The 22,950-nt window shown below is 53.1% G+C and overlaps 9 protein-coding genes and 1 non-coding gene across 10 annotated transcripts; 5 read left to right on the forward strand and 5 right to left on the reverse strand.

Moving 5' to 3' along the window:
• Positions 1-470: 470 nt before the first annotated feature.
• Positions 471-1,147, reverse strand: UHO2_05515 (putative MRPL19 - mitochondrial ribosomal protein, large subunit; the record flags this gene model as incomplete). The annotated part of the gene is made up of 3 exons (XM_041554686.1): positions 471-527; positions 649-803; positions 907-1,147. The coding sequence occupies 3 exons, from the start codon at positions 1,145-1,147 to the stop codon at positions 471-473; spliced, it is 453 nt and encodes a 150-aa protein (XP_041410620.1).
• Positions 1,148-1,788: 641 nt separating this feature from the next.
• Positions 1,789-4,606, forward strand: UHO2_05516 (uncharacterized protein; the record flags this gene model as incomplete). The annotated part of the gene is made up of 2 exons (XM_041554687.1): positions 1,789-2,148; positions 2,402-4,606. The coding sequence occupies 2 exons, from the start codon at positions 1,789-1,791 to the stop codon at positions 4,604-4,606; spliced, it is 2,565 nt and encodes an 854-aa protein (XP_041410621.1).
• Positions 4,607-5,147: 541 nt separating this feature from the next.
• UHO2_05517 (putative PRE8 - 20S proteasome subunit Y7 (alpha2)) lies at positions 5,148-6,075 on the forward strand (the record flags this gene model as incomplete). The annotated part of the gene is made up of 2 exons (XM_041554688.1): positions 5,148-5,179; positions 5,349-6,075. 2 exons carry the CDS (start codon positions 5,148-5,150, stop codon positions 6,073-6,075), a joined length of 759 nt encoding a protein of 252 aa, XP_041410622.1.
• Positions 6,076-6,335: 260 nt separating this feature from the next.
• Positions 6,336-8,585, reverse strand: UHO2_05518 (uncharacterized protein; the record flags this gene model as incomplete). The annotated part of the gene is made up of 1 exon (XM_041554689.1): positions 6,336-8,585. One exon carries the CDS (start codon positions 8,583-8,585, stop codon positions 6,336-6,338), a length of 2,250 nt encoding a protein of 749 aa, XP_041410623.1.
• Positions 8,586-9,857: 1,272 nt separating this feature from the next.
• On the forward strand, positions 9,858-10,436 carry UHO2_05519 (putative ras-related GTP-binding protein; the record flags this gene model as incomplete). Its single annotated transcript, XM_041554690.1, has 1 exon — positions 9,858-10,436. The coding sequence occupies one exon, from the start codon at positions 9,858-9,860 to the stop codon at positions 10,434-10,436; it is 579 nt and encodes a 192-aa protein (XP_041410624.1).
• A 265-nt stretch (positions 10,437-10,701) lies between these two features.
• Positions 10,702-11,874, reverse strand: UHO2_05520 (uncharacterized protein; the record flags this gene model as incomplete). Its single annotated transcript, XM_041554691.1, has 1 exon — positions 10,702-11,874. One exon carries the CDS (start codon positions 11,872-11,874, stop codon positions 10,702-10,704), a length of 1,173 nt encoding a protein of 390 aa, XP_041410625.1.
• Positions 11,875-12,036: 162 nt separating this feature from the next.
• Positions 12,037-12,148, reverse strand: tRNA-Gly(GCC). The gene has a single exon. It is a non-coding gene; the product is annotated as a tRNA-Gly (tRNA).
• Positions 12,149-13,616: 1,468 nt separating this feature from the next.
• On the forward strand, positions 13,617-15,869 carry UHO2_05521 (uncharacterized protein; the record flags this gene model as incomplete). The annotated part of the gene is made up of 1 exon (XM_041554692.1): positions 13,617-15,869. One exon carries the CDS (start codon positions 13,617-13,619, stop codon positions 15,867-15,869), a length of 2,253 nt encoding a protein of 750 aa, XP_041410626.1.
• Positions 15,870-17,117: 1,248 nt separating this feature from the next.
• Positions 17,118-19,463, forward strand: UHO2_05522 (uncharacterized protein; the record flags this gene model as incomplete). Its single annotated transcript, XM_041554693.1, has 1 exon — positions 17,118-19,463. One exon carries the CDS (start codon positions 17,118-17,120, stop codon positions 19,461-19,463), a length of 2,346 nt encoding a protein of 781 aa, XP_041410627.1.
• A 769-nt stretch (positions 19,464-20,232) lies between these two features.
• UHO2_05523 (uncharacterized protein) lies at positions 20,233-22,263 on the reverse strand (the record flags this gene model as incomplete). Its single annotated transcript, XM_041554694.1, has 1 exon — positions 20,233-22,263. The coding sequence occupies one exon, from the start codon at positions 22,261-22,263 to the stop codon at positions 20,233-20,235; it is 2,031 nt and encodes a 676-aa protein (XP_041410628.1).
• Positions 22,264-22,950: the final 687 nt, after the last annotated feature.

The following is a 22,950-nucleotide window of genomic DNA, read 5'->3' on the forward strand; positions in this document are numbered from 1 at the left end:
GACTCGTGTCGCTTCTTTCATGCATATCCTTTTCTGTCAGCATTCGTGTACTATATCCACTCTTCTTCGATTCATCAGGTATCGCAAATCCGTTTCTCTTTTCATTGCGTGTGCTATGTTCGTTCTTGAAAGTAAGTGCTCGTTTGTGATCCAATCTCAACTCTTATCGCTGGAAACCCTAGAGCTTGCCAGCATGGAGCGATCTTGAAGCTTAGCTGATTGAAAGATAATGAAAGAACTTTCGCTTTACATGTTTCAGTGTGGTCTTGGATCTGACCTACTCAGTCGGATCTCGAACCAGAACTTTGTAGATGGCATCGAGAACACGACGCCAGACACATGAGATGTTGGCACAGACAGAGCTTGCGGGCCTACAAGAGAGGAACATGAGAGTCAGGTTGAGGAATATAAATACAGGAGGTAGAAATGCTCGATGCACAGGAAGAACTGCAATCACCTTTTTGGCCTCGTCAACGAAGGATTCTGAGTCCCATACTGCGCGCGCTTCCAGCGATAACCTTGCACATCTGTTTTGGCGTGCAGAGGTCAATAACAGGGTGAAAGGATCAAAAGGGTGGTCAGTGTTAAGGCCTATGATTGGCCAATTTGAGGCACTAACTTGACGCTTAGAATGGAGGTGAATCTTACCTGCTCCTCTCCAACACCCTTAACATCTTGCATCTTGATCTTGGCGATCTCGTAGATGTGTTTCATCGTGATAGTTCCAGCTACTTGAGACCCAGCTTTGCCCGCCCCGGTCTCGATTCCTGCTGCTCGCTTCAACAGTAATGATGTTGGTGGTGCTGTTGCGGTTCCATAGGTGATGGTTGGAGAATGATCAAGTCAATACTTGCCCGCGCACATGGTAATTTTTTAGAGCTGGTGAGCGAGAGTGTTTGCACTTACTCTTGATCTCAAAAGAGAATGTGCGGTCTGGGTTGATCTTGACGATTGCTGGTGTTGGAAGCCCAACTTCGAGATGTGCTGTCTTTGCATTGAACTCCTTGGCAAAGTCCATCGCCTTAACACCCTTAGCACCAAGTGCAGGGCCCACTGGTGGCTGCGCTGATGCTTTGCCTGCGGGAACGAGAAGCTTGACGAATGTCGCTGCAGCAGCTACAGCTGCCTGCCCTCCTTTCTTTGACATGTTGCTTGAAGCTCTGCTTGTTCGCGATGTCCGTATGCCTATGAATGTAATCCCAGAGCAGCTGTCTTCACACTATCGAGCCAACGATGTCCGCTACGAAGTGCTGTTACAGCAAAAGCGGAGAGGTTGTGGTCGAGATAGAGGAGAAAGCAAAGATGAGGTATGGACAGCAGGAGGAGGACATGCTCGTGTGTCCATTCTCAGAAGAAAGCTTTGAAAGTGCGAGATGGCGGAACTCGGAAGTGAACTTCTCAGCTAGAATTTTGTGTTTTTTTTTTTTTTTTTTTTTTTTTTTTTTTTTGGGCTGCACCTCTAAACTTTTCTTCTTCTTCCAGCTCGAGACCCTCTCTTTTCCGGAGCTGCTTGATTGGATTTGCTGCTCAGCACGAACAGCACTCCACCCTCTTGTCCTTGCATTCTCCCTATCACTCACGACATTCCCGTCCTGCTGTTGACGCATCCTCCCTTCATACAGGCCCAGCTACGACCTTAGAACGTTACATGTCCTCGTCGAGGATTGCAAGGCTCTAAAGGCACACTAGCTGCTGACACTGCCGACTTAGTAGCGTTTCTTGCTCCTTCCTCTCTTCATCCACCTATACCCCTGGACACATCAGCAAATTCGGATAGAGCTACACGACATGCCCGCCGCAGTAGAGCCAGCTCGTGTCTACACCGTCTCGGGTGGTGGTGCTGCCACTTCGGGAGCAGCAGGTACCTCCTTCAACTCGTCCTCTCTTCCAGATCTATTGCGAAAGTCGGGTTCATCCAACAAGCGAAAGAAACGCAAGACCGCCCTAAAAGATGAAGAGATCCTCTCGCGTATCGAGCTCATCCAGGACTTTGAGTTTCCAGAAGCCAGCAATCGCCTCACAGCAACAAGAGATGGCCAGTCCATCATAGCAACAGGGACCTACAAGCCACAGATTCGAGTATGGGACTGCGAACAGCTTAGTCTCAAGTTCGAGCGCCACACAGATGCAGAGAACGTCGACTTTTTGGTAAGTTATTATCATTAACCTTCGTTTGCCGACTTGATGCAACTCGGGCCCACCAACCAAATGATGATCATACCATAAAATACAACCTTATCTACATTAGCTGCAGAGGCGTTCGGGGCTCTCCCAGGGCGTCTCGACGTTGATACAAGCAATCTGATTTTTTGGGAACTGCCGTTGCTAGACAAAGAAAGACTCGGATTCAGCGAATTGACTTCTAGCTTCAACTCTCTGTTTTGCCTATACACGCTTACAGATGCTTTCCGACGACTGGACAAAGTCGCTTCACTTGCAAACCGATCGCACTGTTCAACTACAAGCACAAGGTGGCGCACATGCCCGCGTCCGCATTCCCAAGTTCGGTCGTGCACTCGGCTACCATTTCCCTTCAGCTGACGCTATCGTCGCTGCCGCAGGTCGTGAAGTCTACCGTCTCAACCTGGATCAGGGTCGCTTCCTTGCGCCTTTTGTTCTCGGAGGTGGTGACCTCGGCGAGCCAACAGGATGCAACGCCATCGACGTTAACCCAGCACATGGTCTTCTCTGCTTTGGCGCCGAAGGCACAGGCCTCGTCGAGATGTGGGACCCGCGTATGCGCAAAAGAGCCGGTGTGTTGAGTGTCGCTACCGAGACTGTACTAGACGCAGCGCTGCTTATCGCCCGACGCAACCTTCCGGGTGTCATTGGCGACTTCGATGACGCCTCAGCTACCAAAGAGGCCCTGTCGTCTCTCTCGGTCTCCGCGCTTGCAGGTGCTGAAGACGGTCTCAACCTCGCTGTCGGTACCAATACGGGACATGTGCTTCTCTACGATCTTCGCATGGACCGACCGTACCAGACCAAGGACCAAGGTTTCGGTCTACCCATCAAGAAAGTCATGTGGCCCGGCGACAAGGCCGCATCCACCACTGGTAGTGTTGGACCACGCACAAGATCTGAAGCCGAAGGCAAGGTTCTCAGTGCAGATGCAAAAGTCATCAAGGTCTGGGACAAGGATTCAGGCGACAACCTCGTTTCGGTCACTCCACCATCTGCGGCCACAGATATCAATGACGTTACACACTACCCAGGCACAGGTTTGCTTATGGCCGCAGTCGAAGGCACGCAAATGGCGGCATGGTACGTTCCCGCGCTCGGACCGGCACCACGCTGGTGCTCGTACATCGACACGCTCACCGACGAGATGGACGGTGTCGGTTCAGCGGGTACAGGAGCCGGCAAGGGCGTCTACGAGGACTTCAAGTTCGTCGACCGCGCCGAATTGGAGCGTCTCGGCATGTCGCATCTTGTTGGTACCCAGCTGCTCCGCCCTTACATGCACGGGTACTTCATCTCACTCGCCTTGTATGAGCGCGCACGTCTTCTCAACAATCCAACAGCATACGCCGACGCCAGGGAGCGAGCTATTAAGGCTAAGCTCGAGAAGCAAGCCGAGAGCCGTATCCGCGCAGTCAAGAACCCCAAGCTCGATGCAGGCGTGCGCGTCAACAAAGAGCTCGCCGAGAAGGTTGCACGAGCAGCAGAAATCGCAGCAAAGAAGCAAACCAAGCGAGATGCCAAGGCTGCTGCTGCTGCCGCCACCGCCGCTACAGAAGGAGACGCAGAGACACCAGCAGCCGAGACTGACGCTGCGGTCAGCAAAGAAGATAAGCCAAGCGCCACCGCCAACCTTTTGTCGGACTCTCGTTTCTCGTCATTGTTCCAGGACCCCGAGTTCCAGATCGACACATCGAGCCGAGAATTTGCCATGCTCAATCCCTCTACCGCTCTCAAGCAGGTACGAGATGAGCCAAGGAAGCTTACTGCTGTCGAGGACGAAGAGAACGAGAGCGACCGCGAATCAATCGATCCCGACATGGAGGACGAAGAGAGCTCCTCTGCCACGGAAGATGATGAGGGCGGTGATTCGGGTGATTCATCAGACGAAGGTGACTTGGGTCAGTATGACCCGCGTGCACGAGATGCATCCGGTAAGCGACCCAAGAATCTCAACCAGGCAGCCGAGCTTCGTAATGGCCGAAGAGGCGCGGGAGGACGCCCCTCCGGTGCTCGCCTGGTGGATGATGACGATGATGAAGATGACAGCGGACACAGAGGTAACAAGAAGCGCAGCTTCGAAGACCGACTCAAGTCGAAAGAGGGGCGTGGTCCTGCAAGCGGACGCCGCCCTCGTGCATCCGACTTTATGGATAGGGACGGAGATGCCCCTGCTGGTGCAAGGAGCTTCACATGGACCCCCTCGTCCTCGTCTCGTCGCGATGATGACGACAGCAAGAGGAAGAGTGGTGGCGCTCGCAAGGGTGCTGGTGACGAGACATTCGGATATGGTCTCAGCAAGGGCGCCGGCGCTCAGGAGGGCAAAGGTGTCGAAGGGCTCTCTGATGAGGCCAGGTTTGGCCGCCAGAAGCGACGACACCCCAACAGGTCTGCGAGTAAGAACGTCATTATGCGACGCACCTAGTCTATACTCAAGCCCATCTGTTGCATTCTTGTCCACGTATAGCATACTTCACAGCCCCTTTGCATGTAATGGTACGATCCCCACTTCTGTCCTTTGTTTGTGTGTCGGCTTGATGTTAGAGCAGTATCGAAGCTTGCCAAAGCGTGGAACAGCGTTAGCAGTGTTAGACTGCGAAACCAACAATACAGAAATCTGCCGCACACCGCAGTTGTGGAGGAAATTTGGTGATCGAAGGCACAGGCAGCGCAGCGTAAGGGTTCAAGCTTTCAAAAATGAGCGGCTGGACGCGTTGACCACCTTTCAAACAGAGCTACTAAGCAACTTACGCTACCTCTCAAGTGTTGCTTCCCTTCGTCGTCCAATCTTCCTAATCTCCAAACGACATAACCTCACCCCCTCATCCATCATCTAGCTTGCGTTCAGCCTTAGCAACAAGCAGCAGGAGTAGCATCACGAATTCTCGTTGGAGTCTCGTAGCATCGAATCACCAACTCATCTCTCATCAAAGTCCATTCACCACAACCACGAAAGATTTGCAATCATGTCGGCTGGTGCAGGAGACAGAGCGTATTCGTAAGTCGCATCCCAACTTGACCCCAAGCTATTGAAATGATTGCCCCTAAGGCTAGCTTGGCTTCTAACGGCAACCCGAACCATCGCATCATGAAAGTAGAAGCTAACCCTGGAACCTAACCCTGCTTTGAACGCCGACGCTGGACCATCCACCTCTTAACGACAAAAGGTTCTCATTGACAACTTTCTCCCCCTCCGGCAAGCTTGTTCAGATCGAACACGCACTCGCCGCCGTCTCTCAAGGCGCCACCTCTCTCGGCATCAAAGCATGCAATGCCATCGTAATCGCCACTGAAAAGCGAGCTCCATCTCCGCTCGTCGACGACTCGGCACTTGAACGCATCTCGATCATTTGCCCTAACATCGGTATGGTGTACTCTGGTATGGGTCCGGATTTCCGCATTCTCGTCACATCCGCCCGCAAAGCAGCCCAAACATACTGGAAGACATTTGGCGAATACCCGCCCACCCGAGTCCTCGTTCAAGAAATCGCAACACTCATGCAACAAGCTACTCAACGTGGTGGTGTTCGACCTTTTGGCGTTTCGCTTCTCGTTGCCGGCTTTGATTCTGCTAGAGGTGCAAGTCTCTACCAAGTTGACCCAAGTGGAAGCTATTTCATGTGGAAAGCAAGTGCGATTGGAAAGAACATGCAAAACGCAAAAACCTTTTTGGAGAAGCGATACAACGATGATATCTCCCAAGAAGACGCTATTCACACAGCACTGCTCACATTGAAGGAAGGATTCGAAGGTCAAATGACAGAAAAGACGATCGAGATTGGAGTGATTAGCCAGACCCACACGAAGAAGCTGGGGAACGGTGACCATGGTGATGCGATTCCAGTGTTCAGGAAGCTGACCGAGTCAGAGGTTAAGGACTATTTGGCTTTGTAAAGTAAATATCATAGGCAATCGTGGAGCGTTCGAAACAGATCCGTGAAGACCTTGTTGAGAGTCGGCTGTGTATAGCGCCGCTACAGATGGCCATTTGAGTTGTGTAGGCTTCTCCGCATGTGTTACAGCGATGAGCTTTCATAGCGCGGTTGATGCTGGTAGCGTTACGAGAGCTGTAAGAACAGAGCCAACACTGATTGACTCAAGCACACGCACGCGGAGCTGGGTGCTGCCAGAACCAAATTGAGATTGCATCCAAGTCAGCCGCTTTCAACAACCCGCCCCCAGTTACTCAACAAAGACACGATCAGCGTCAACACCCGTTTTGTCTCTTCGCTTGTTGTCTCTCTCACCAGATTTGCCGCCGAAGAGGCTGCGTTGCTCGGATTTTGTGAAGCGCGGATGAGTGCTGCGACAAGTAAACCTGAGATGCCGACGACCGCTAGCATCTTGGCTTGCTGCTCCCATTCTGCTTTGCCTCCTCGTTTCTTACCGAGGTGATGGTGGTGAGGATGAGAGTGTGAGTGCTTTTCGTTCGTGTCTGAAGTTGGTGGTGTTGGAGGTGGAGGGTGAGGATCGCGAACGATGGCGTCTGTGGGGCCGGTGAGAGCTTTCCTTGCCAGATCGTTTTGTGCTGACCAGTCAATGCTGTCGCTTGGTGAAGTTTCGTCAGGGTTCTGGCCCTTGTCGCTGTCGACAATGTCCCTTGGGTCTGGTGCGTCCATGTCGTCGGCAGGCAGATCAAAGACACGCGACCAGGTGAATAGAACACTTGATGGACCCATGATCTTGCCGGCTTCCATGTCTGATGATTGTAGCGGATATCTGTCCATCAAGTCGACCGCCTTCTTGAGCAATGTCGAGATCGGCAACCCCTTCTTCTGGCGCCTGGTTCCTGAGTCACTTGCACCACCTGCTGCTGTTGAGGCGGCAAGCGCTCGATCAGATGCTAGGCTCGGAAGCTCAACGTCTGGGTCGACGTATATTGCTTCTTTGCTTGATTCTCGTGAGGGTGCACGTTCCTGCTTATCTTTCACCTCAGGCTCCCCTTTCGCTTCTGTCTGCTCGTCTTCCCCACTGTCAGCCACGATATGCGGCAACCGCCCCAAAATAGTATGCAATATCGCCGGATCCTCCAACTCGTCCGGGTCCATCGTTATCAGCTCTTCTTTCCTCTGGAGAAGTACCGCTGCACACAGATAGATGGCAGCACTTGGTCCAAACGCCAACACGAAGCCCAACACTTTCTGCATTACCACCACTTCTCCCGCATCATGCGTCAACAGCGTCAATAGCCACGGCAGCGCAAAGAAGGGTAGCGGTGACGCCCTGTCCACTAGTTCTGCAAGTGCCGGATCGCAGAGGCGGATTAGATTTCCGAGAAGCTTGAGCTGACCCATGATGGGGAGGAGGTCGCGCGTCAGGCTGTCTCTAATGACGTGGAGACTGATTCGCTCAGTAACGAGCACAAGGAGTGCTTGCTGAGTCGCGTCCGCGAAGAGCATGGAGGGATCTTGCTCTGTTTCTGTGGGCAGCGGCGATGGAGGCTGAGGCGCTAAGGTGAGCAGCACAACACTAAGAATGTCGTGGTAGCCTTGAAAGTAGTGCAAGGCTGGATGTCTGTTGAGCGTCGTAAGGACGAGATGGGAGAGCTGCTTGCGGCGGAAAAGCTTTTGACCCGACATTGATGCGGTCCGTTCATTATTGTTCACGGCTGCTTGGGATGTGAAGAGGCCCTTGAATGCAGGACCGATGAAGCTGCGTTCGACATCCTTAGCTACCTGCTCGATGTCTCTGGGGGACAATTCCGGATACCGCTCTTGGTCCGTGACAGCGGTGACCTTGGTATGGTGAGGATCTTCTTGCAGTCCAAGAGCTCCTTGCTTGATCGGGGTGGCGTTCGCATCTGGATTGGGTGACATTGACGGCGTCGAAGAGGTGACGGCCGATGTAACTGAGTCGCCAAGAGAGGAAGAATGAGGTGGCGAGGTAGTCGACTCTGTAACTGCACCTTTCCTCCTCTTGTTCTTCTTGGACTTGACCACTTTCCATCCATCATCTCCGGTGGATATGCAGTTCCTGCTTGCATCATCTTTGACGCCGTCGACCTCGAGAATGTCGCTGGCCACTTGCCAGCGGTCCTTGTTGAGAGGGATAGGAGAGGGAAGCGATTCCTTGAGGATTTTGGGGACATCCGAAGACTCGGCTGAATCTGCGCGGATAGGTTTCTCTGAAAGAAGCTCGGCCTTGTTGGAGACTTGATCTTGGGTTATATCGAGCAAGAAGAGCCATGCTGCCACCAGAGACTCGAGCGATGTTGACTTAGTCAGGGGGCTGACTGACTGGAGGCACTGTTGCTGGAGAAGGCGACGTCGACGCTTAGCTCGCTGCTGGCTGCCATTGCGTGCTCTCAAGCTCTCAGCAGAGTCGGTGCTTCCGCTCGCCTCTTTTCGGCGCTGTTGCGCTGAGGAGGCAGTCGCGCTCTCAGCTGAGCCCGTTCGCTGCGCCATAGTGATGATGTGACGAAAGGAAAGGCAAGGAATGCCTCGAAGCGTGGGTTGTGTGCCGATCTGACGGACGTCTCTGCATTCGGAGCAGCCTTCAGATCAGTAGTGTGCTCTGGTACATTCCTACAGGTCCTCAGGTGATTATATCGTGATGAGCTGCATTGAGTGTCGCAAGGTCTGAACTGCGTGATGGAGCAACTCAGAGTCACGTCCGTGCACCCCGACAGAGCTCAGGGTCCAGCTCAAGGCGTTCCGAGTTCCGACAAAAGACTTGACCTCGACTCTGTCAGCGAACTTCTCTGGGAGGAACGTATGAAGGCAGACACGGACTGCCACCTGCAAGAATGCAATCCCGAAAACAGGCGGGCCGTGGGGTGCTACAGCATCACCATGTCTCTCGCAGCGGAACGAGATGCTCTGAGAAACTCGATAGTAGCACTCTTGGAGCATGCTACACGATATCCACTCCTTCGGCTCAACTGTTTTGTGTCTGTCTGTGTGTCTGTCACTTGTCCCTCTTCGACTTTGGATGCACCGAACTGCAGAACAGCCTTACGGCATGAAAATCCTCTCTCTCTCTCTCTCTCTCTCTCTCTCTCTCTCTCTCTCTCTCTCTCTCTCTCTCTCTCTCTCTCTCTCTTTTTTCTTGTGTTTTTCGACCTTTTCTTTCTCTTTTTCCTTTTGGTGCGGACCGGAGTTGCCAAAAGGTGTGAATGAAACACAGGCAGGAAAGGGGCATCCTCCCACAACGAACGCAGAAAAAAGGCGCGGCGCGAATTCGGCTCATTTCGAGCACAATTACCAATTTTTTTGACCGGCCAAGGCTGCTTGCTTCTCTTACCCGAGGCTACTCAAGTCACATGTTCACGTTCCCGTCTTGGACACGAGACGAAACGATGCTTTACAGTCATCCCTTGACCATCACCGTCATCCCTCCTTCCTTTCCGTCAACACTAATCCTATCTCGTTCAGTCCGTTCAAAGGCAGCCAATTCGTCTAGCCTCGTCCTCTCGTTCGCGTCTCTCGTTTATGACTTCTCGGTATCGCTCCACATCTGCAAGTTCAGCGGATATTGGCTCTACACGATCGCATATCGTATCATCGTAACGCACTGACGCGGCACTAGCCTCGTTATACAGCTTGGCTCTCGAGCTTCGAGCCTACCTCTCAAATAGCATACCTACCCACTCGCTCGAAACTGCCGCTCAAAAATAGCATACCTACCCACTCGCTCAAAACTACCGCTCAAATAACATACCTACCCACTCATTCACAATGTCGGTCCCAGGAAGCTCCACCCTCCGCAAGAAGAGAAAGATTGCCGTTCTCGGCTCTCGATCCGTCGGCAAATCATCCTTGATCGTCCGCTACGTCGAAGACGCCTTCGTCGACTCCTACTACCCCACCATCGAGAACATCTTCCAAAAGACCATCACTCACAAGGGTCAAGAATATGACTGCGATATCATCGACACTGCTGGTCAGGACGAATACTCGATCCTCAACTCCAAACACGCCATTGGCATCCACGGCTACATGCTCGTCTACAGCATCGCATCCCGTAACAGCTTTGACATGGTCCAGACCGTACACGACAAGATCCTTAATTACACAGGCACCGAGTCGGTCCCTTGCCTCATTGTTGGCCAGAAGAGCGATTTGCATGTCCAAAGACAGGTCTCAGAGGCAGAGGGCAAGCAGTTGGCACAACAGCTCAAGGCGGCGTGGATCGAGGTCAGCGCAAGACACAACGCAAACGTCGCAAAGGCATTCGAGGCAATGTTGGGCGAGACGGATAAGGGTACACAGGAGGGCGGGCCAGAGCCACAACCGAGCAAGTGTCTGGTGATGTAGACGATTGCATCCATTCGCCGCTTTGTCTCTCCCTTTTCCGTTTGTACCCATCGCACCCGTACATAGTTCTTCACTTCGCTGCTCCACTCTTTTCGATTTCGGGATCTGTTCTGTTTCCACTTTTCTACTACTTTGCCTAATTCCATGCTCATGCACACAGACACACTTTGGACTACCTTGCGGGAAAGGGGTATGGAGATTGCAAAGTCGCTAGAATGGGCGTGACTGTGTGATACATCGGCTGCTGAATTGAAGCCGACTAAGCTTACCGAACGCCGGCGCCCAAGGAGCCGTTCTTCCCAACACCAGTGACGAGCAAATGATCACCTCTAGATCGCGCTGCCTTCTCCCAGTATTCCAGTGCTTGAGTTGAAACCTGTCTCTCTTCGTTCTCCATCGCCGATGTCTCTGCGCCACGCTCCGAGCCATCCAGAGTTTCTACCGGTTCTAATAGATGTGAGGAGAGCTTGATGAAGGCCTCGTCCCAACACGAGCCCTGGACGCGGTCGTTAAAGTGTTCAAGCTGAGGTCGCCGAATTCTTCCTTTGCGGTGCGGAGTCGGCTGCGACTCGATCGATGCGCCAGACAACGAGACAGCAGTGGTCGCAAGCTCAGGTGGGCCTTTCGGCGGTTCGGTTGCGGCAGGCTTCAGTTCTCCGTTCCGACGTCGCTCCTTGGTACTATGAGAAGGTTCCATGAACCTATCCAATCTGCGTGATGAAAGCCGTATCGATGACTTGTCTGACCTTGCGTGTTGTCTTTGCCTTCTCGATAGCTTCGGCTTCGATGGCTCCTGTGCTGACTGCACTGACGAAGAACCCTCTTCTTCGCCATCATCTTTTGCCTTAATTTTACCAAGTAGATGTCGCTTGATCGACCCCGTTCTTCGTCTCTGTCTCTGCGACACTTTCTGCTTCCCCTTTGCTGCCTCTGATGTTCCCTCTTCCTGCTCCTTCTGCCCATCCCTTGGCCCCTTTCCAACTCCAATTTCAGGCACAAGGTCAGGAGCAGGTAGTCTTACCACCGCCCCACAGACCCCACATTTTTTCTTCGACACATGGTCGTGTGGTCCACTGGCTTTATTCCTAATACTCATCGTAAGACCTTCGATCATTACCGCCTCGCATCTTCCACAGGCACGTCTTTTCACCGATGTATCTAGTCTGATCACCGATTTTCGTGACAGTGTCTTTGCTGATCTTGTGATCTCGCTTTGCAGGTGCAGTGCGGAAGTTGAAGCATATGAGGATGAAGAAAAGTCGAAGGTGGAGGACAAGACTGCATAGTAAGCTGCGACCTGGTTAAGGTGGTTGAGCGTGTGGTGGTGTTCGGGGTGGGTGATGGTTTTTGGTGCTGTCCAGGTCGGACCTGCTTTGGCTGGAGGAGCAGGTTTGACTACTGATTTGCCTTTCGGCCGTTGTGCGCCTTTAGAAGACATCCCGTACAGATCGCCCCCAGATCCAACAAGGAGGAGGAAGTGACGATGGCTGTCATGGAGATGAGATTGGAAGATGCGAAAGTTCAAAAACGGCCAATTCAGGGTCCAAGAGAGTTTTGAGGGTTTAATATTTAAAAAAAACAAAAAAGAATCAAAAGAATTTGCATTGACGGGGACTCGAACCCCGGTCGAGTCGAATCGAGTGGATTTAACACACCTTAACACAGATGTATGAGACTGGCAACGACTCATGATACCCCTACACTATCAATGCTTTTATAAAAGGGATCAGAGCATTGCAATTTTGTAGAGAGACATGGTCCGGAATAAACTGACCCCTGCAAACCATGGGCTGTGTTTCGGGGAAAGAGGTCCGCACTTGGCTGTCATAGGAAGCAAGTTGAGGTCATGCGTACGGAGAAAGGCCAGAGACGGCATCGAGTTATGAAGCATAAAATCCGACCGTCGTTGGAAATTTTAGAGAGAACATGGATCGGCCGCGCTGCATCGAATGTCCGAGCGCCAAGCAACGGCAAAGCTGAGCTAAAGCACCACTCGGCTGCTACTGGAAGACGTTGGTACTGGAAGATATTGCCCTGCGGAACAAGTGCTATCATTGCTAGTCGAGTAGCTTAGCAGCACTCTTCGCGAAGCTGAGAGGAGAAAGACGAGCTCGATACATGGGCCACCGACAACCGGCCAATGCGTGCCGTGAGGGGAGGCTTCGGCCATGGCCACACGACCTTCGCACGCCAACGTTACACACATTACAAAGGACCCTGAACACAGCACAGCAAACCAAGCTGTCAGCAACCACGCTTCTCAGGAACGGCACAAGAAAATGCAGCAAACGCCGGGCCTCTCGACGTCGAACAAAACGTCCTTCCCCCTGGCACAGCTCTGTCTGATGTTGTAGACGCCGCCAGCCGTATGCCAGTGCACATGGTGAGGACTGTGTGTGTAACTCAGGAGCTTAATTTCCCAAAGGCACCGCCTCAACCTTGTGAATGAACACGACGGCCGACGCTGACCGAATCGACACGGCGTCTCTTCGCCCGACAAGAAGCCAGCGGTCGTATCTCGTCTTTCTTGAAGCGTCGATACCGAAGCTAGCCCAGCTGGAAGTGTGTGCTCAAGGATCGTGGGTCAATTTAGTGGATGAAGCGGTGTACTGCACACAAGAATTGGAACAGGCCAAGTGACAGCGCAACGCAGCATTAAATTTAAGCTGCGTTACTCGCTTGTCTCAAGCGCTCCCGTGCCCCCATCCAATCTGGTTTAGCGCAGAACGCTTTCACCAACGACCAAACTCGGAGTTGGCTTACCATTTCCTTTCCTTCACTTGTCTTGAATTGACTCCACGATCGCCTTCACTCCCTTCCACTCACGATACACACCTACCCTCGTTGAATCCCCTCGCTCCCCCTCGCTCCCCCTCGCTCCCCCTTGCTCCCTTCTCGACAACCACACCGCAACCACGATTGCCTCCACTTTCTGTTCAACTCGCTCGCTTCTCTCTGCGTAGCCCTGTACTACATAACCTTGCCCTGGCTTCCTCTCGATCATTCAGGCATCCACTGAACATTCTTCTGCAACTCCCAGGAGTACTCATCCATACACACGCAAGCCGATGACACAGATACTATTGGGACAAGATCTCGAATTGACGCGCTGTGTTCAGTAACTAGTCACAATTCCGCATTCAACCAAGTCCCTCATCGGTCAGAAAAATCTCAGCAACCATGACAAGATCGGCTCAACTCGAGCCTATCGTCGTGGATCAGGCTGCTCTCGGCACAAATCAAGCTGCTACATCGCCATCCGCAGCATCTCGGCATGTCGTTAGCGCACACTCGCCGAGCGCTGCAATGGATGCAGTCACCGCTGCTGCTACAGCAGGTGCCTTGCCGGCTGCCAATGGACTCCCCGATGATCCGGCGGATGCGTCGGCCATCTCGAGCCTTTTCCCTCATCCACCAGCTCCTGAACCAGCTGCAGCATCCTTAGCATCTGGCTCTGTGCCTGTTTCGCCTCATCCGACCTCACCACCACGAACGCCTGCTGCTGCCGCGAGCCTCCGTTCAGCTGTGTCACCCTCTTCGCTGCTCGCATCGCCGGCATCTGAGCGCGGTAATCCCATGTCTCAAGGAGTCCACCCATCACATCTGGTACATAGCCTCCACCAACAGCACCAACAGCACCAACAGCACCAACAGCACCAACAGCACCAACAGCACCAACAGAACCAACAGAACCAACAGCACCAGTTCGCTGGCTCTTCTGACGCTATTCCCAGCGGCAGCGGCTTCCGTTCGCCTGTTCGGACTCGACAGCATGGTGCTGCCTCTCCCCTCGCTCTTGCTGGCACTTCTCCACCTAGCGCATGGCACCAGCATCACTCTGAACTCCATGCTCCCAACACTCCTCATACACCCCATACACCCCATACACCTCAAACCCCCAGCATCTTTGAACGTGACATCGAGCACCGCGATGCCAGCCACATCATGACCAAGCAGGAGGCGATGGATGTTGCTATTCCAAATGTACTCGATGATGCAGTCGAGGCCATCATTGAGGACGACGCCGAGATTGAAGTGGTCGCTCCTCAAAATCCAGCCCCGCCTTTGCCACTCACATCTGCTGCTCTCTCTGTTCACAGCGGTGCCAGCTCACCCTCGCCTGGTCTTGCCTCTTCGCCTTCGCCTCCCCTGTCTGCTTCCGGCGGTCTCGAAGCACCTCCTGGCTCCATGGCTGCTCAGATTGCTGAGAAGCTCGGATCGCGTGGCAACGACGATGCCGCCAACCCTTCACGACGCTCGACCGGCGGTCCACGTCATCCCGGCTCTGATGTCGACAGTGCAGGTGCCTCGATGCGTTCACGCTCACCTCAGGCAGGCAGAATGCAAGACCTTGCCGACGGCGGGAGCCCTGTCCGTTCGCGGGCTTCTGCTTCCCCAGCTCCTGGCATGCCGCCTGTCTCCCTCGTAGCAGCCGTCTCTCAGGCTCAAGCTACCTCGCCCATATCAGGGGCATCGTTGAGCGCTCACTCTCCCATGCCGACAGCCACTGCCTTCCCATCGCTGCCTCTACCCAACCCTTATCGATCCAGCTCACCCAATCTCTCCGCCATGGCTCTCCCATCCCTTGCTACAGCTGATGCCGGACGCCCCGCCACATCGAGCGTCAGCATCGACGGCGCCATCATCTCTGGAACGGAGGTCGCCACTCTGGACCACAGCCTCGATACCATCGCAGACGCGCTTGCTGCTCACGACGCTGAACAAGCAGCAAGCCCTTACGTTCCGCGATCCCCTGCCCCACCTTCAGTCTCGGGCGCGAGCAGCCCTTTTGTCGACCGGAGTCGCAGTGCTGCTGGCTCTGCTATTCGACAGCCTCAACAACATCCCGGCGTGGGAGCTATTGCTACAGGAACGAACAGAGCTGCACCTCCCGGTACTCTCAGATTGCCTACCAACACTAGCGGTCTTGGTGTCTTCAACACTGGAGAATCGCTCTTTCAAGCACTAGCTTCAGGCTCGCCATCTCCATCAGCTGATAAGCGCCGTCTCTCCTTCTTCTCCTATGCCGACATCCTCAACGAGAACAAGGGCGAGGTCATGGATCTGCAGGGAGTTGTACGCCACGCCGCGGAGAGAGACGAGCAGCAGCATGGGATTTTCCACCCTCAGGCTCACGCTCAACAAGAATACGAGGCTTTCTCATCGCAGCCGTCCATCATGCAGCAACTGGGAGGAGCAGGCATGTCAAGGTCGGTCAGTACGAGCGCTGCTGCTAGCCCTCGACTGGGTGCTGCTGGGGTCAGGTCTACAAGCGGCAGTCAGGTCGCCAATTTCAACGCCGGCAGCGGAGCGTACACCACAGCACGAGGCCGTCGAGACAACGACCTCGAGAACAGGGCTCTGTCCAATCGACTCGACAGCCTTCATCTGGCAACGTCAGCTGCGGCAGAGGCCAAGTTGCGAAAAGCCTAGACGATTCAGAAAACGCATACACCATCTTCGGGGCCTTGGCCATCGAGTCGGTGGTCGAGGTCTCGTATGGACACTCTCTCTTCTCCCCGTACCCTCGTAGCTTTTGTCATTGGTCTCTTTCTCACGGGGTTTCGAATCGTTTTTCATTACATCTGTTCTTCTTGGTTTGTCGTGAGGTCTGTGTTTGAGCAAAGGAAACGATGTCCGTCGAGCAACGGGATCGAGACGTTCGGGTTTGCATCCCTCGAATCGTCTTTCCTGACGTGCGGCCATGAAGTCGCGGAGTCATTGCGGACTACTTGGCTTCAAAAGGCCCGGATGTTGAGCAAGACCTCCGCTGACCGAACGGAGCTGGCCACTGCCCCATTCTCAACTACTTTATCGCCGGCTGAGCTTTCAACTGTGAGGCACGCATCCAAGGTCATCGTCCGCTCAGTGTACCTTCAGTACATTGTCGGCTTGCACCACACTGAACAATTTGTGCTCACGACCATCTTAAGCTCCATCCTTTCTGCATGCTGCTGGATTAATGAACACCGTGCATGTCTCGAAAGCCCAAACCATCTCGTGTTGCTGAGAACGATCTAATCTCAAACCCGCAAAACTTTAGCCTTCGCTTAGCCCCTGGACAATAATAAGCCACCGAAGCAACTCCGAACAAGCGAACCCTCTCGACCCGTCTTTTTCTCCGTATTACCCCTCTTTGCTCATCGAGGGACGGAGCGGGCTTGGACTACCTCTTGACCTGCTTAGCATTAATTACCTTGTGATCTTAAGTCTGTGTCCGTGTCACATGACGATACAAATGCTGCGAGAATGGCTATGAAGGATGTCGTGGAGGGAAGCATCGACACAACAGAGTTCAAAAATCCGTTCGTTGTCGCGATCTGCATGGTGACACCCTCCATTCTGAAGTCTAGAATGAAGGTTCGCCGGCCGGCGGGCCGATGTTCCTTGTTCTTGTTTGCTCGGCGTCTCCTTGTGCCTTGGGCATGGATCGCTTAGCACAAACCTAGCCCTAGAACGAGGTTGTCCATTTATGGATTGGGAAGGTCCCCTTCCGACCTCGCTCCGATCTGGACTTGCTTTCCGAAACTGCCGTCCGCTCCTTGCCTCGTGGTAGAGCATAGGCACTCTCTGGCAAGAGTGAGGTCCGCTGATCCATATATATGTGAGATAGTCACTTTGTTTCCCTCCTCATCGTCGTAATTGTCAACCATTCTACATTGTCGCAGCGTCCTAGCAGCCATGCGATCCACCAACGCAGCATTGCCCTTGGGCGTGCTAATCCTAGCCCTTATGGTCTCTGTATCACCCTTCTCTCACCAGGCCCTCTTTGCGGACGAATCCAACACCATATTCCCAGGCAGCCCAGACTTCAGCCAACCCCCAATCACGAACATCTCCCTCTACCCCAACGGTTCGCTCTTCTACCAATGGCGACCAAAAGCGCACTTCATTCACCCGTCCAACCAGCTGGGCGATCCTACAGCCTTCTGGCAGGCCCCCGACGGCACTTCCCACATCACAGCTCTTTACTCTTACCTCCGAGGAACAGGCAACTCCTCACTCTCCACATACAGTTTCTCCGGCTCCACCACGAAAGATTTCCTTCGGTATGAAGACCTTTCTGGCTGGCAGAACCCAGTCCAGATGGGCCCAGGTGACGAAGTAGACTATATCGCAGACTTTGACGGTGGTGTAGTCGCGAAAGGCTACAAAGGCTTACCCACCTTGATCTGGACTGCAGTCAAAGGATTACCCATTAGCTGGACGATTCCGTACAAAGACGGATACGAATCGCAAGCGCTAGCATACTCCGAAGACAGTGGTGTTACGTGGAAGAAGCTTGATGGTGGTGCCAACGTTCCTGTTATTCCAAGGCCTCCGTACAATGGATCAGTGGTTACAGGGTTCAGAGACCCGTTCATCTTCAAGAACGCCCAATTCGATGGAATTCTCAATGTCACTCCTAAGGATGGAGAGCCAATGCACTACGTCTCAATGTCTTCAGGTTTACACCCCGCCCAGCCTGGCCTGCCGGGGGTGGAGTTCAACGCTGCGGGTCCAAGAGTATGGCTCTACCGTCAGACCATACCAGGAAACTGGCTGAACTGGACATTCTGCGGTCCCCTCCTGCAGTCGGCTATCAACACCACCTTCACTACTCCTGGTTCCGGCTGGGCGAGCACGGATTATAGCGATGGGAACAATTACGAAACTTCCCAAGTTACCAATCTTGACTACAATGGTGATGCTGGACTGGAGGGCAATGGGTTGGCTTTCATGTCTTTCGGCGCGGAGAGTAACAAAACTCTCATGCTGTACCGGTTGGGACACTGGCGAGCAAGCGAAGGTATCAATACATCCCCTATGCCCAACGCTACCCTTGCTCCAGGCGTTTCTGGGTCGGAGACAGGTGTAGAGATGGACACCGCACTAGAAGGGCTCCTAGACTGGGGTCTAGCCTATGCCTGTACTGGTCTGAGGGATGAGGAAACCAAAAGAAGGATCGTGTATTGCTGGATCAAAGAAGCGTTCGCAAGTCAGGATCAGACAAAGTTCGTCACCCAGTGGATCTCTTCCCTTACCCTACCGAGAGAGGTCTATGTCAAAGAGATCACTGAGGTGATCAACAATGAATTGGTGCTGCAGAACGCTTCTTGGGCTATCCTCGACAGCACCTCTTCCTGCGGAAAGAAGATTCAAACGATCCCAGTGGAACAGTTCAAAGCTTCGAATGCTAGCAAGCACGACACGGTTGATCTGGTCATGCTTGGTATCACCCCTGCTCGAGAATTAGCAGAGTTCAGGTGCAAGGCAAACGACTCATACTCCCACATATTTACCACTGTGCTCTCCCCTGCCAACTTCTCCTCTAGTATGGAAGTCGAGGTGCGAAAGGGCATTCGTTCAGGCAGCAATGACACTCTTGTAGATGAACTCTTCGTTCCTCTCCCTCGTCATCCTTCTTCCAACCACTACGAACTCTCAGCAACCCTATCCTTCCGCTCATCCTCACTCCGCAACACCTCGTTCGACTTTGCTGCTGGTATCTCCATTCTGCGTCGTTCCAACATCACATCCACCTCAGACAATGAGGATATCGCTACAGTCTACCGCCCGGCCAACGAATCAGTCATTGTCCAACGCCGCACTGCTCTTGGTCCTCAGTCAGTTCTTACTACCCCTGAGATTGGCAAACTTCGCTTGTGGCAGTTTGCTAACGGCACAGTGGAGGAACTCAAAATGAGGGTCTTTGTCGACGGTAGCGCAGTGGAAGTTTACATCAATGATGTATTTGTGTTGACTACCAGGGCCTATTATTGGTATGAAGACTCGAACAGAATTGGGTTAGTTTACCAGGTGCCACATGGCTCTATGGGAGGAAACGGAGGGGAGGAAATGCAAGTAGAGTTCAAGAATGTGGTCTGGTGGGAAGGTCTCATCGATGCATACCCGAATAGGCCCAAGGATAAGGAACAGTTGATCAAGCAAGCGATTGGATATCCTGAGCCGACAAAGAACCCTAATGTTCAGGGGATTATCTACAACGGCACCGGTCCAAGCCCGCCGTTTCGTAAGCTTGTATAGATACATAATTTGTACACTGTCTTGCAAGAATTCTCACTTCGTGTCGCCTCTGCATGTTGTCTAGTCGTGGGACCATAGACATTTCCTACGCAATGAGATTGTCATTCTCCTTTCGTCCAGTTCACAGCGCAATTTGTGCCGTTGGACTTCTCATACCGACCTCAGTCCGGTGACGTCTTGGAACCTTAGCTCGACGCCTTAGCAATGGTCGTCTTCGAGTTCGGGTCAAAGCCTTCATGAGAACATTCATCTTCGAAGCCCGATCGCGATTTGTCAACACGCGTCATTTGAGATGGCCAAAAGTTTGTCTGCTTGGACCCTGCCCAGTCCAATGCAAAAGCCGGAGGCTTCGAACAAGCCTCGTCGCTTCGTCGCTATTTTTCCGTCTCGCAAAGGAGAGACGCTCGTCGTTCGTCTTTCGGGCCGGTTTTGCTTCCCGTCCTTCAAAACCGCTGTTAACGTCATCGACGTCGCCCGTCCTGACTGTCTCCGGCTTCGGGACAAAAACGTTTCCGTTGCCGGTCGATTTGGTGCTCTCCGCTTTCCAACGGAGGATGATCAGCGCTCATGTACTCTCACGGAATCATGCTTCGTCACTGCAATGGTCGTCTTAGGCCACACCATGCAATGTAGAGACCAACAACGACCATGTTTCCATAGTGTCGCTGGGAGGAAGAATTGTCCCGATGTTGTTTGATATTCACATATGTATGCGATCGGCTGCCTCGGCGTAAGATGTGACTATGCTGGCGGGTGTATGCTGGGCTATCTAGCAACCTGGGTGAGTCATCCTATTCTTCGGTATACGATCCTTAGGAAACCTGGAGATGTTGTTGTTCTGGTAGACATCAGCATGTCTCTCGATATACTCGCGGGTGGGGAATTCTTTAGGCGAGCAACTGACTCTGTCGGGTCGTCCGTCTCGCTGGTACATGCGAACATAGTCGACCTTCATTGTTCCGGGGAACTCGAGATCGCTCCACATAGGGGGCTGGAAGTTATAAGCCATTCCCACATTGAGGATGATCGACATTGGTTCTCTTGGAATCAATCGCCTCGAGATGTCGAGCTCTGGTACGCCAGTGAGAGCGCTGGCATGTAACGTCCAGGTGGGCTTATCGTCTATGTACCATGTGATGTACGCTGGTTCACCGTTGATTCCCAACCCATTTCCGGTCATATCCGGTTCCCACTCGACAGCAAAGTTAACAAAGTCAGCATTGGGTGATCTCTGGTAGCCACGGCTAGGAATCTGCGAAAGCGCCGAGACGGACTCTTGAAGCTCGTTTCCGTGGTAAGTGTTGATCTCGGTTGTGTCTGCATCGTGAATGATGTAGTCGGTTCCCGATCGGTTGTTGTAGAAATAGTCGATGTCAAAAGGTGCGACCTGCAAAGACTGCGAACTCATACCACCTGTACCGCCAATAGTTGCTTCGAGCATGTCCAGCTCCGGACTGCTACGAGCGACGTTGTTGTTCGGGCCAGGGTGGTCCTCACCGGGGCAAGTGCAGGCTGGGAAACGAAGACCAGGAAGGTAGGACAGCTTATGGTTGACTTGATAACTGAACGCACCGTTTGCGTAGGTAGCGTGAGCGGGACCAGTACCATTGACCCATGTCTGGTTAGGAAGTGAGCCGGTATCGCATCCAGCGTACGAGTAAGGCCAGATACCTTCGTTTGCACCGTTGTAACCCGGTCGACCGAGGTTACCCATCAACCAAAGACCAGGCCAGTAACCAGCAACATGAGAACTACCTGGAAGCTGTGCTCGGATTTCCATGTATCCTCCCGTAAAGCAAGCCTTGTTCCAGCTCTGAAGCATACCGGAACGGAAGTTGAGGTTGTGTGTGAGACGCTCTTCAAAGCTGATTTGGAGGTAACCGTCGTCGGTGGTATTGATGGCTTCAGGGGTGTAGTATTCGTAATCGTTTGTACCGGAGTACCAGCCGTTGAAACCTTGCCAGTAGGGGTCCTCGCCAGGCCAGAAGGTACGACCGGGGATGTTGAATTCATCAGAGAAGACAAGGTGCCATTTGGAGTCGTCGACGGGGGAAGCGCGGTTGTAGGCAGCGGCAGGGGTTTGCTGGTCGATAAGACCACGCTTCATCTCCATGGGGAAGGTGGTGTACGTGTTAGTGGTAGAGAGAGATGTGGAGGCTGTGCCATCGGCGTGCTGTTTGCGGATCTCGATGATGACAGGGTATCCCAAGAAAAGCATGAGGAGACAAGCAAGGATGAGGAGCAAGGTGCCGACGTTCAAGATACCCCGCATGGATGCTGCTGAGTTTGCTGCTTGCTGACTGCGGTTGTTGTGCTTGGATCCGGGTTCGTGAAGCCAGTCATCTTCTTCTGGTTCGTAGTCTGCAGGCCCGATCATGGCAGCACGTCGAGCAAAGGCAGCCTTCTCGCCACTGCTTGCAGAACTGAATTGTGAGGACGAATGAACGCTGATATCGGATGCAGAGGTTCCTCTAACGGAACCCATAAAGCGAGGTGCTGGCCCACCATTACTGTTGGTGGATTGCGAAGCGGTAGAGTATGAATGCATGGTGCTCGTGCCTTTGCCAGGCTGAACGATGTTGGAGTGTGAGACGTTGGGTGATGGCTGACGGAAAGGTCGAGAGTAGCTTCCAACGTTGGAATCGGTGTCAGAGGCAGGGCTGAGCAACGCTGATCGGTCTGCGTCGCCGCTGCGAGGATCCATGATGCTGGAACCTCTGGATTGTGGTTGGGGTTGTGATGAAGGGGTGGGGAGAGATTGGTAGACTGCGCTATCTGTTGATCGTGTGGGCTTGGGCATCGTCAAGACCAAGCTTCTCGAGGAGGACGGGGTGGGCAGTAATGATGGATGGAGAGAAGGAAGGAAGAGGGACAGAAAGTGTTGGACTCGGACTTGGAGGTATCGGAAGGAGGTCGTGCTGTCACACTTCAAGAAGGTTCATCGGTGCTACACTCGCAATCACAAAAGTCGCACCCACGCCTCTCTCTCCAAAGCTCAAGAATTGAGCGACAGAACACAGTGCTGCTGGTGATTGATTGATTGATTGATTGACTGTGTATATCTGAAAGGGGCAAGTGACTTGAAACGATCGATTGCTTCATGCTGGCGAATCTGCATCGCTGTGTATAAAAACCCAGCCGCAGGGAAAGCAAACGGCGAGCCGGGCATGTCTTCGGTGACCGTACCGCGCCGCGGTGTGGTGAGCTGAGACCACCGGTTGCGGACTTCTTGGCAGATTCCCTCTCTTGCTATCGTTGTTGTGCAGCCACAAAGCTGTATTGAGGGGCTTGCACAAGTGCAGAACTTCGGATTGCCGTAGCCGAGCAGAAGCGAAGGGTATCAGTGAATGAATGATTGGTTGAGCATGCATTCGGGCGTGTGCACTGTTTTGTCGACGTTAACAAGTGTTTGCCAGCTGCCGTATTGGACATGCGAGCTTCTGCATGCCAAGAACGTAAGCGAAGAAAGACAAAAGAAAAACGATCG

Source organism: Ustilago hordei (assembly GCF_900519145.1).
Source record: "Ustilago hordei strain Uho2 genome assembly, contig: UHO2_contig_14, whole genome shotgun sequence".
Taxonomy (NCBI): domain Eukaryota; kingdom Fungi; phylum Basidiomycota; class Ustilaginomycetes; order Ustilaginales; family Ustilaginaceae; genus Ustilago; species Ustilago hordei.